This window comes from Brachypodium distachyon, chromosome 5, assembly GCF_000005505.3.
Source record: "Brachypodium distachyon strain Bd21 chromosome 5, Brachypodium_distachyon_v3.0, whole genome shotgun sequence".
NCBI classification, from domain to species: Eukaryota; Viridiplantae; Streptophyta; class Magnoliopsida; order Poales; family Poaceae; genus Brachypodium; species Brachypodium distachyon.
The window spans coordinates 21,022,407-21,034,937 of NC_016135.3; the positions used below are offsets into that span (position 1 = coordinate 21,022,407).

Consider the following 12,531-nt stretch of genomic DNA (forward strand, 5'->3'; position numbering starts at 1 on the left):
TGCTGCAAGTTTCCTTTCAGTTTTCCTCCAAATATGGCATCCTTCCATGTTTTAGCGTTTCGAAGCTTTCTCAACGAGAAAACAAAAGCCTCCCGAAGGGCGGAACCAGGAATTCAACATGAGGAAGGCGAGTTGGGATAGTTGGAAGGGGACAAAATTAGAAACTTCCCATATTTTTAAGTGATTTTTAAAGAGCTAATTACTAAGTATTAAGGTAAAATGAAATTTTTTTGGGGGGCGGGAGCCTGGGTCTTGCTGTTAATCTGTTATAAACGTGACAAGCAAATAACGAAGAACGAGAACCAAATCACAGCAGGGAGACACAAGATTTAAGGTGGAAAACCTCTTCAACAAAGAGAGATAAAATCATGGGTGCCAGCTAGAGAAACTTCACTATATTGAGAGTGTTACAACACCGTGGGTTTTCGATGAAGCGATGAATCCCAACCGGCGGCTTACAACAAGTATATATAGGCGGTGAAGACGATCCCTACCCCCCGCCAGGCACCCCTCCCCAGACGTCCCTGTTGGGCACGTTATGGGCTAATGCCTCCGCTTCACTTTGGCCTAACCCTACCGGCGACGGGCCTCGCTTACGCTACCCTTTTTAATGAATTTGGATCACAACTTTAACATAATTTGTTCCTGTTGTTGATTCACGTTCTTGATTCCATTATCGGTGAAGTTTTAGGAGCGGCGAAGTAGCTGTTTTTAATTATGCTGGACATCAACAAGTGCTTAATTCCTAGCCCTTAATTGCTCAAGCATTAAGAATTTTTTTTAATGAAATTTAAGATGTGCTTTAATCATTTTAACGACCCTCCATGTACACACAGTTCATGGAATTAATCACTTGATATAATGTAGGTATTATTTTTATGGCATTTTCGCTATCTTTCATGCATATTATGCAGAAGATAAGTGTTGAAGATGTTGAATTTTCTCTTGAGCTTGATAAAGTATATATGTTTTCATGTAATACTCCATACTTTTTTTTTGAAAGTATACTGCAAGAGCGGCGCAATTGCGGGCAAACATTAATAGTCCACAGTTTACCAAAGATAAAGTATTATCTTTCACCTATATCACAAGTTCACAACTACCCGTCTAACCTACAAAACAATGATTTATTTGGCCGTCTAGCAACGGACCAATGATTTATTTGGCCATCCACACTCAAATTCGATGTACTAATAAGAGTTTTGACATATAACCAGAGGTTTAACCTCACTAATCAAACATCCACAAAAAACTATCACGTAGCTTTGTGCTCTAAAACTTAACTCCCTGTAAACAAAACAGACATAATCATTGATATTTGTCTAAATGACGGAATGACCAAATAGTCATTGTTACCACAGTTTTTTCTTTTAGGGGAACCACAGGTTTTAGGTCCTGGAAGGCTGCCGCGGCCGGCTGCCAGGCCGCCAGGCCGGGTATATGCGGAGCTTGGCGTGGAGCAACGGCCCTGCCCGAGAAAGCCGAAGGACTTTTGAATTTTTGCTCCTACTGAAAATAAATTCCAAAAATATACTCCGATGCCGGACACAAAGCACCTTTCGTGCTATGAGTCCAACCCCATGGACGCGAAACACGTATTTACGGGCCTCAGGATTTTCAAAAACTGATCGCACATGCAAGACCATCTAATCTAAGGTGGTCTATTGCATCGTACTGGAGACGTAACAGTGCGTTGTGTTCCGGACAGCAATGCGGCCCTCGCAAATGCGACGGCATGATCGGTAAGAGATAAATTTATCATCTCATATATAAACGTTTAAATTATGTGAATAGATACATTTGTGTGTAACACAAATGTTATGCTAGATAAAATATTATTTGTGCAAGAAACACCATCTTTAATGTGTGACTCCAACTGGCTTGGCGGACATCCCCTCCGTCTGTCCTTTCCCCTGCTATTTGCGCATGCACGACGCAAAGGACGGACCATCTCGGAGGCTCTCAATGGCTCCAAATGGATGGATGACCTGCGCCATGACGTCTCCACCCAGCTCCTTCTCGAGTTCGTCCAGGCATGGTCTATGCTCTAGCACGCCGACATCCTCCTCCTCCCTGGCGTGCCCGACACCATCCGCTGGACTATCACCGCCGATGGATGCTACTCCGCCCGCTTTGCCTACAGACTGCACTTCGAGGGCCACGTCCACTCGAACCACGAGCGCAACGTCTGGCGTGTTTGGGCACCCCCGAAACTCAATTTTTTTACTTGGCTTCTCCTCCAAGATCGCCTCTGGTGCGCCGACCGTCTCCAGCGCAGGGGCTGGCCCAACGACTACTTTTGCGCCCCCGCAACTTAGAAACCTCGCATCACTTGTTCGTCGAGTGTCCCGGTGCCCGGCAGATCTGGTGCGAGGTGGCTCTCTGGCCCAACTGTTCCGACATCACCACCGCTATTTGCCATGTTTCGGCTTCCATTGACTCCTTCTATGAGAGGATGATCTCGGCCACTCAGAGCAAGCACCGCCAAGGGATCAAATCCACGTTCATCCTCGTCTCTTGGGCCATATGGCGCGAGCGCAACTCCAGGGTGTTCAACGACAAGGAAATTTTGTTTCGCCAGATTTGTTGTTTCATTAAGGATGAGGCCCGCGAGTGGGCTTTCGCGGACGCCAAGGCCCTTAGAAAGTTACTTTGGGAACCATCTTGATTTTCTTAGCCTTTTCACGCCTTGAGTTTTCTTTTCTTTTTTCTTACTCATTTGTTTCGAGGCAACCTTATAATTATTCTCTCTCGATACATCGAAAGCCGGCCTTTGCTGTACCTTTCAAAACAAAAAATAGGCGAAAGATGCTCCGTGTTAAACCCAAGGGTACAACCGACACGGTGACACCCCATTGGCTTACGCGTAGATGCACCACTCCACGCTCCCGGCCGCGCCGTACATGACCCCTTGAGCTTACAGTCAATTCAACAAACAGGTTGTGCGCACCTTCGTATATAAAAAGAACTGCTAGCTACTCCCAGGGATCCATTCACGCACATCAACAAGCAGGGAACAAGTAATAGCTCCCGGTTAATTCTTCTGGAAGAGCAAACCTCACGCTGCTAGTGCGCGCTGAGAAGACAAACACCCCCGTTCCAGCTTCTGGACCTCACAAGCCCCGCGGTCTGCGCCTTCACCATAGTACCAAGCTCGCACCTCTTCGCCCTGGCCGGGAGCGCGGCCTCGTCGTGCTCTGTATCGGGCTCCTCCGCGCTCGTGCTTCAGCTCCGCGGCCGAGAGCCCGAGAACGCACTCCGGCCGGAACCAGGCTACTGCTCCACCACGGCCGCAGCCATGGACGATACTCCCCACGAGCCCCGCTCCCCGACATCCGCCTCCTCCTCGTCATCGTCTTCCTCCTCCGTTGCTGCCGCGAACAAGCGGCCGCGCAGAGACGACGGCCAGCACCCGGCATACCACGGCGTGCGCATGCGGAGCTGGGGGAAGTGGGTTTCCGAGATCAGGGAGCCACGGAAGAAGTCACGCATCTGGCTCGGCACCTTCGCCACGGCCGAGATGGCCGCGCGCGCCCACGACGTGGCCACGCTCGCCGTCAAGGGCCGCGGCGGCGCCGCGCAGCTCAACTTCCCGGGCCTCGCGCACCTGCTGCCGCGCCCGGCCAGCGCCGCGCCCAAGGACGTCCGTGCGGCCGCCATACTCGCCGCGGCCCCGGACTTCCTCCCCTGCGACGGCGCCAATGCCAAGAGCCCCGACAGCAGCTCCGCGGCCGCCTCGCCGCAGCCGGCTCCTTCGCGCGATGACGATGAGGCGGACCCTGACGACGCGCTGTTCGACCTCCCCGACCTGCTCCTGGACTTGAGATATGAGTCTTCGTCGGCTCTCGCGTGCGCGTCGTCGTGGGTCGTCGACGATGACATGTCCGCCGGCGGCGTGTTCCGCCTTGAGGAGCCGCTGCCGTGGGAGTACTGATCAGCGTTTGCTGCCGGGTTCGCGGAGAAGGCACCATTCAGCTTTTTTTTATTTGCTGTTACTGGTTTTCGGTATTTAGATCGATCGGAGACATGTAAATGCAGCTCTTTATTCTGATTTCTTACCCCTGTTTTGCCTTCTCTTTGAAGTTCTGTGTTTTCCCCCTTGCTGTGTGTTTTTTACCTTTTCTTTTCTAAATTTAGGAGGCGAGATTGTATAAAGTTAGTTTCTTTTGCTTTCCTTGCTTGATTTGGGGGACAAGAATTTGTATAATTAACAAGCATCTAATCTTACCTTTTCCGTTTATTTTGTTCAGAAAGGTGATCTGGCAAGATTTGGACCAAATTGTCCTTGATACTCCATTTACGCATTCCGTTTAACTTTCCACTAATTGGCTGAGGTGACTATCACTAGCGTTGCAAGCGAGGGTAAGATTGGTCAAGGCCATGCAAATCAGCTCCACGTCCGGGCGATCGCCAGGGCACGGGAGCACCAAACGGCACTAATCGAGGGTCCTAAAGTCCTAATTTGATTGATTGTGTTCGCTTCAGAGCTGCAGTGCGACCGGGAGAGCGACGGTGTTGCCGCGTGAAAAAAGCGGCTTCCCGGTTACACAAAGAGAAAGTAAATGCGCGGTCTCGTCAAAAACGCACGACCCGGCTCGCTCGCGGTGCGGCTACGGATCCCCGTGTCCGCCGTCTTCGAGGCCACGTCCACGGATTGCGAGCAAACAAACCTCGAGGCCGCTGCCCGCGCACGGACGGGAGCGTCCAAAACTTGCACGGAAACCAAGCGCCTTTCTTGGCCCGATCAGTGGCTGCCGCGCCGTGCCCCTCTCGGCGCTCCCCGGCTAGCTAGCAAGTACGGAGTACAGCTGCTGCGCTAGCCCAGGGACCAAGGGAGGTCTTGTCCGCGCAGGGACAGTTGCCGGCATGCGCAGGACGACGAAAGGTCAATGCACGTAATCCTGTGCAAAGCGAGCGCCAATACTACGTGGCCGCGCGTCCATTGTCAGCGACGCCGATTCCCTCTACTGCAAACGAGCATATCCCGTGCACCGGGTTTAGCTAGGGAGTGTCTAACGAGAACTTGTCCGGGGGTTTAAGTTAAAGATCTCAGCTAACTCCCCCTTTGAACCTTTCTTTAAGCCGGGCCCTTTTTGTTTTTGCTTCGTTCATTAAGGATGATGAGGTCCGCAGCTGATTGATGGTGTGAGCTTCTTTTGAACCAGAGAAAAAAGAAAGCGATTGATTGCGTTTGCGTGAACCTTTTGTTTTACTTAGGGGAGGAAGTTGTCCTTGCCAGGGAGCACCGAGGACGAAAATTATGTGACTGTACAAAATGGCACCTACTAGGAAGTTAAGGGCGGTACTATTGGTACACCACCGCTTGATTACCGCTGACCAGCTTCCTGATGGGCTTCTATATATTTGTACGTACGTGTGCACGTAGTGTTGTCGATTCTCGAGGATTATGAAATGGATGGTCAGGGGCGGTCGGACTCCATCGCCACGACACTGAGTCAAGCGGACGTCAAATTGTCGCGCCACCATGCACGAGCTGTACTTTCCAGAACCAATTACTGTAGATCTCCCGGTATTCGTAGTAGAACTTTATATTGACAGAGGCGTATGGAAAGGAAGATTCTGCGAAGCGTGGCGGCACGAGAGCCCGCAACATGGATCGATGCTTTCCTACTGTTCAGCAGTTCAAGCAAATGGCGATGGAATATCACATGCAATCGGAGAAAAGAGGCCGGCCGGGGCAGAATAAAGATCACGCAGGAGGAAGATGATCGGCCTGTGTGCTGCCAGTCAGTACCTTGGAGTATTGGGCACGTTAACGTTCAGAGCCTGCTATGTCCACTTTCTTTTTTCCTTTTGCCCGTAAAGCACTCCTTCAGTCGTAATCTTCAACGTTTTACAATTCCACCGTCGCTTTCTCTCCTTGCAGAAAAGAAAGGGTAACAATAACCCGAAGAATAATAGGCTAGCTCGCCGTCCTCCGAACTGACAAGAGATTAACAAAGTTTAATTTGCATCTACCATAAAGACTTGATTTTGTTTTCAGCTACGTTATACTCTGCGTAATGCCGTGGTAGTCCTATTTACTATATTCTTCTCCATGTGGCAGCCAAAGGAGCCTGGCATGAACCACTCCAGAGACATGTGTTGGCTCCGGGTTACATTTCTCCAGGGCGCCGTACGGTCTCTCAAGATACAGTAATCGGAGCCCGCCGCAGCAAAGGCTTAGAGTGATGCCAGGTGTCCCATGCATATCGCGACAGGTTCGTCGTGGGCGCTAATGAGGTCCAACTGGCAGGAGAGACCAGATGCTGCTGCCTGGGGTACAGGCTGTCAAGATCGACGGAGTAAATATCAGCTGCTGCTGATCTCCAATCTCCATGCAGGCAAATAGTCGTATGTGGTTGTAGCAGTACGGCTCGCCGCGTGGGAGCACGGCTGTGTGCAACGCGTCTGCTCCCTGCCATGTGAGGATTGCCAGAGCCCGTACGCTTATCCCTTTTTTTCGTTCTTTGTTTAGGTTGTCGTTTCTCAATCCAACTCTTGGCAGCCGGGGAGAGCTTTGACCATAGGCGCATCAGGGTATGGAAGTATGGATATGGTCGACAGCAGTAGCCAGGGCTTGCCTGGTCGCCCGTTTATTGCCTGGGTTGGTCTACAACTGTACCCCATCCACCATTCATGAGCTGATCCTCCTTCTCCCTGCAATGCTTGCATATGCAGAGACTTCCCGAATAGCGTAACGTTACAATCTGTACAGTGCACAAATGCTGTAGAGACAGTACAAACGTTTTCAGATCGGATGCATACGTACGTCCCGTAACATATCCTGGATATAGTAAACGAAATCTTGTCGCGGGGTGAATCTTCGTGCTCACAGCTCACTTGCATTGCGTGTCCAATTATTGAAGGCCATGGATGCAATTACCACCGCACAAAGAAACGGTCAAAGCACTCATCATGTTGCATAGTGTTGATGTGTGGTTTGAACCATGCACGCAGCGGATGGCCGGTCGCAGACACAGGCAGCCGTCCCATCGCTATGATGCCTGCTAGCTCGGCCATGTTGAATTAACCATGGGAAAGATGAGCTCCTTTCATACAAAGAACATGGGAAATATGTTTACCTGCAAAATGAAACACTGCATATGCACACCGTCACGCAATCTAAATAAATGCCTGGGTGAAGTAAATGGTACTGGAGCAGAGAACAGCTTTGCCTGCGGCTGCAGTCGCTGCAGCAAGCCGACAGGCAGGGAGAGGGGGCGGCGGAAGACGCCAAAGGGTAAATAGCCCGTACTCCCTACGCAGCATGCTAGCGCCGTGCAGGAAGGGAGGCCCCGGCGGCCTGTCCCGCGTTGTCAGTCAGGGAGTAAAGCCCATTGCTATGACGCGCGCGCATGCCGCTGTGGGGATGGATGGCTCCCTCGGTGACCCGGTCCATGTTGCCCCGGGTACTGAAACCATGTTTACGTGACACGCAAGGGCGGCTGAATAAATGTGAGTTGCTCCTCCTCCTGTGTTTGGTTCGTGCCTTCTTGCCACGGCCATGTTTGAAGTTTGAGGCGTGTTGCGTGCCTGGATTTTTAATCTGACTGGTTAGAGGTTGATTGTTTTTGTAGTGCCACATTCGCAGCCAGAGACCTAATACAGCACAGAAGAAGAAAGCATTGCGTCCTTAGCGTAGTAGTACTACTGTACTTGGACTGTGTTTTCTTACCTAACTTCATGTATTTTATTTTTATATCCCGGGAGCTCCGGTCACCATCGTCATAAAACCGCCGTAGTTCTCTTGTTTATTTCGTTTTCTGCCCCCTAGCTATCCTGTTCTACTTCAGTACCCTCCTTTGTATCGTGCCACTTGCAGTCTTAGCGTGCTACCGGTTTATAAAACTGATACCTCTCTTCTTCTTTTTTGAAATTGGTGATCATGTATTGCGCAAGAAAAAAGGGAGTGGCCACACAAGATCTTGCAAGCTCGAAAGATGTCGTACTGGTTAATGTCTAAATTCACGCAGCACATTATTGCTTTGTTGCATCATTATCACGCCAATCAAGTTGCAAATGGCGTGTCTCTCCCCTCAAAAATAAGTTGCAACGGCGTGGTCACTCTTTTTGCCTACTTCTTCCAGAGGCTCACGTTTTCACCTAGTCGCTGCATGGAGACATTTTATCACTGGTCGATCTCCTCTTGCTGTTGCCATGTCGACGCCAAACCCGGCGTCACCCAAAATAAAATAAAAATTGTCTCCCATTGCATGCATGGAGGCTGTTTCACCAGGACCGGTGATTGTCACGCTGATGGGGATCGGCGACCAAACCCGTCGATCGTATTAAATATTTGATAGCCACTGAAAAGCCACGCGGTGTCCTAGCTAGCTAGCGAATTCGACACTGAGCCGTCGTCGATCGATCGATTTTGTAGGGGCCACGCAGTTTCGACGTCGAGGCAGTGCTCATGCAGAGAAATAGTGAAATATCGGTGTCGACTTTCTGATGCGATCATTTCCCGATGTTGATATTATGTTCTGTATATTCCCTCCAAGTCAAACCTACCGCACGTTACATGCACGTCGTGCCGGAATGAGCTGGTTGCCAATTAAAATCGACTGTACAGCTGGAGCGTAGGACTTGCCCATAGTGAATTAAGTCTGAAAGCTGAGTTCGTGTAGGATTTTCTGCACAAATCAGTCAGGTTGTGATTAAAGTTCAGTTAACAACCGGCCGGCTACGCATGCATCAGGTTAGGTTTACAGTTGATTCGTTGTATATATGTGTGTTGGCTGTAATGAGCTGTTTTAATTTCTGAACTAACTATGGCATTGACATGGCCCTGGTCGTAGTTTAATTTACGCCCACTTTGCGCAAAAAAAGGAGAGTTTAATTTTCGCCCACGTACGCTCCGATTTAGCAAACTATCTATGCATATACACATATACGGATATAAACAGATGAAGACAAAACCTGCAATTTGCAGGCCGGCACATAAGTATGTTATCCAAAGGGCAGGTTCCTTAACTGAAACCAAATCAGAGGGGGCAGACGATGAGAAGAAATTAAGTCGGCACGCCACAAAATTAACAATCTGTGCTTTTCAAAAAAAGAAAAAAAAAGTGATTAGCCCGGACAGGTGTACGTTGGGCGGCACGTAGAATATCTGCTAGGCTCCTGATACATGCGTCCGCAGCAGGTCGCGGTCCAGCGACTCAACGTCTACACCACCACTTGCCGTATTGCACGCGTCCTGCATGCATGCAATACGTATATTTTGTTGGCATTCGATCGCATGACGGCATGAGGACAATCGGCCGGACACTCACAATATATAAATAAAATACGGTATGTATCACGTATTGTATCTACGTAGTGATAGCTAATGATGAACCGATACATCTCGATCGATGAATGGAGAAAAACGGAGAGGCAACAAGGGCTTCGCCATCGCGGTAAGACAAGTGTCCTTTTACCGGCAGATCGTCGAGGGGGACTCATGCAGAAAGAGAAATGCATGTGTCAGCAGCTTGGCCGGATATTTTTACCGTCGACGGGCCGGCGACCCTCTCTAGCTCGTAGAGAATCAACGTGACATTCCTATTTGGAAATCCAATTAAAGGAGATATATGTGCCCCTGTTGCACGTGTAACATGTAGCGCCCTGAGACGGGACAAGAACGTCCCACCTACCGCCCGAAAGACAAGGGCGAATAATAGTTTAAAGAGGCCAAGGGACAGTGGGACGTGGAGCAAACAGCAAAGTCCTACGTGCAGATGTTGGACGCCATCAGATTGTGCGGCCAATGGCTGCCAGGAGGCGGCCAGGCACGGCGAAAGTACTCACTGGAGTCTGGGGGCGGAGTAAAGAGGAATATAGATCTACCCCACAGTACGCTATAGAGGGGATGAAACTTCATTAAAAGGTGAAGGGAAGTTAAGAGGGGACACTGAGTAGTGAGTGCTTTGTTGATGCCTTGATGGGAGGGTTCTTGTCCTGCGGCTGCAACACTTGCTGGCTTTTGATTTATGGGTCCACGTAGGAATGATATCGTTAGACTGACGGCCACACCACAAGAGAATTTTTATTACCGTGTAGGAGTCCACACCCACCAGGCCAGTAGGCTACCCTTTTTCCTTTGCCTTGGATCGAGCCGGGATGATACACGAACGGAAATTGAGAAGAACACGAAAAGCAATTGCATACTCCATAGTCCAAACTAAAGAGGATCGCCAATTTCACCAGCACTGAATGGAATCGATTCGTGGCAAGAGTGCATGATCGATGAGCAAATAATTAACACGTTGTTTAATGTACGACGATGCCTGTATTGTTTGGGGGGCCAATAACCACATCCCCGCCGGATCCCTTGATCTTTTTTGGCGACATGGACCATCCAAATGTCTGCACGCATGTGTATCGGGGCTGTTTGTGGCCCCCTCCAACCCGATTTTCCAAACAGCGAAATCGCATCAGGCCGTCACTCCCGTCAGCCGTGTCGTACGGACAAGTAGCACATTCCCACAGCCGGACGACACGTCTAATTCGAGTGTGTACAAAATGGGGCTTTATGCTTGAAATTAAGATTCAATGCATATGCATGGAGCTAGCCTTTAGGCATGGACATCTGTTAGTTGGTAGAAGCACTGGCTATGGAAGTTCCACGGATGGTAAGGTCAGGAGCGCCATGATGGGCCTCGGAGATGTGCTTCTAGGTTACCGGTTCTTTGGTTCAGAACCCGTCCGGGCTTTTCAAAATCTTTGTAATTAGTTCAGCTTGTGCAGGTGTTATATTTTCAATTTTTTCAACGAATGCATCAAGAAGCTTCAAGATACGAAAGACGGATAATGAGAAGTTGACATCGAAAGACTATAATAGAGTTCTTACTTGTGTTGAGTATGTTCTTTGTTTGTCTCCGTTCCGTCTATATCTATTGTAATTTGTTTTGTGAAAAAGTAAAGTCGGATCGTTGTCTAAAAACAAATTTAACTAACCAAGATATCATGGAATAAAAAATATGCGCCTCCTTTTCAAAAATGTTGGCTTATTAATTTGGTTTCGTTAAGGCAAGCCTTTCACCAAGAATTACTCTGCTAATATGTAGTTTATATGAAATGACACCATGATTATTGGCAAGCCTTTAAAGACGAATCTATTGGTATATATTTCATGTATGAAAAAACACATATTAATAGAGTTACCACTGTTGAAACCCTTGTCTTAACGAAACCAAATATGCCAACCTTTGCGAAAAGGAGAGAGTATATCATTAAAAAGTTCATTCCATGTATATTTTTCAAGCAAGGTTTTTTCAAAAAAGACGCATTTGTAGATTGAGATTCCATCTATAAGTCGCCCGAAGGGGAGATTTTTTATTGTAGATAATACACATTTAATTAACCAAATTATTGATCTAGAAACTCATGCAAGTCTTATAAACCTCGGCAGAGACCGTGCTCCAATTTATAGAGATCGTATTGGCGCTAACTAAGGTAAATCTGTCGTAGTTTCGATTCCCACATGGCCCGGAGAAATCGACACATGTTTTCTTCGTCTTCCAGCAGAACGGCACACAAATCTTTCACGTTTTCGTAGAAAAAACATGTCAGTGGCATGGAAAGGGATAATCAATCCAGTTATACACCGTGATAGGAAAGACAAGTCAACATGTGTAAACTCAGAGTTATGACTCAAGAGACCAATATGTGTAAACTCTTTTTTTTTTGCAGGAAACCAATACGTGTAAATTCAGAGGCATGACTCAAGTCAAGAGACCAATACGTGAATGGAGAGAGTAACAACAATTATTAAATTGCGAAAGCCAGTATTTAAAGTTGAGTCCTGTGCCTCTAATACCGTGTCAAGCTTTATACGCTTCCAACGCAACCAAATATCGATCTGATCTGATCTAATGAAAAAGTTAGTTAATCCACTTATGAAGTTCAACAGCCTGTATAGATTCAATTCGTGAGTAGTGAGACCAAAGAAACAGATAGCACTGCAAACTACTAGTACAAGACACTTGAATCCGATCAGGGCCGGCACGTATTACCGTTACACCCTCGGGGAATCGTGCCGGTTAGCTGTCATCAGCCATCAGAAGTTAAGAACTCGCTACGACTCCGTTACTGTGCCGCTCATCGGCTCTCCTGTCGTAAGCCTGCTCGTTCGAAATTCTTGGCACACACCTTGACCCGGTGCATATATGCATGCACGCAGTCGCTCATGCTCCGCGCGCGGCAGGAGCAGTGAGATTGACATGAAGCGGCCGGCCGGCCGGCCGGGGCGAGCCGGCATGCATGTGCCGCTGCCGGCAATGCGCACGCGGCGGAGCTCGACCAGGTTAATCACGTGGACTTTTAAACCATGGCTCTTACAGTATCTCGCAAATAATTGGCGCATTTATAGGACGGCGTCGACAACAGGGTTACAGCTTACAGGGCACCGCGGCGAGCAAGAACCAGTGCGCCCCGGCCGCCCGGCCCCCACGCGCGCGGTGGAGTCATCGTATTCCCCGAAATTGAGTGGGCTTGGTTTCGTTTGTCACGAGGGGCTGCTTGGATGGTGACCGGTTCTTGTAT

The 12,531-nt window shown here is 48.8% G+C and overlaps 1 protein-coding gene across 1 annotated transcript; it reads left to right on the plus strand.

Annotated features, from left to right (window-relative positions):
- Window positions 1-2,850: 2,850 nt before the first annotated feature.
- LOC100821891 (ethylene-responsive transcription factor ERF039) lies at window positions 2,851-4,247 on the plus strand. Its single transcript, XM_010241910.3, has one exon. The coding sequence runs from the start codon at window positions 3,299-3,301 to the stop codon at window positions 3,932-3,934; it is 636 nt and encodes a 211-aa protein (XP_010240212.1). The 5' UTR covers window positions 2,851-3,298; the 3' UTR covers window positions 3,935-4,247.
- Window positions 4,248-12,531: the final 8,284 nt, after the last annotated feature.

Bases quoted from the DNA above. Each gene is read 5' to 3' on its own strand.
- LOC100821891 (XM_010241910.3), top strand. From the start codon at position 3,299: ATGGACGATACTCCCCACGAGCCCCGCTCCCCGACATCCGCCTCCTCC.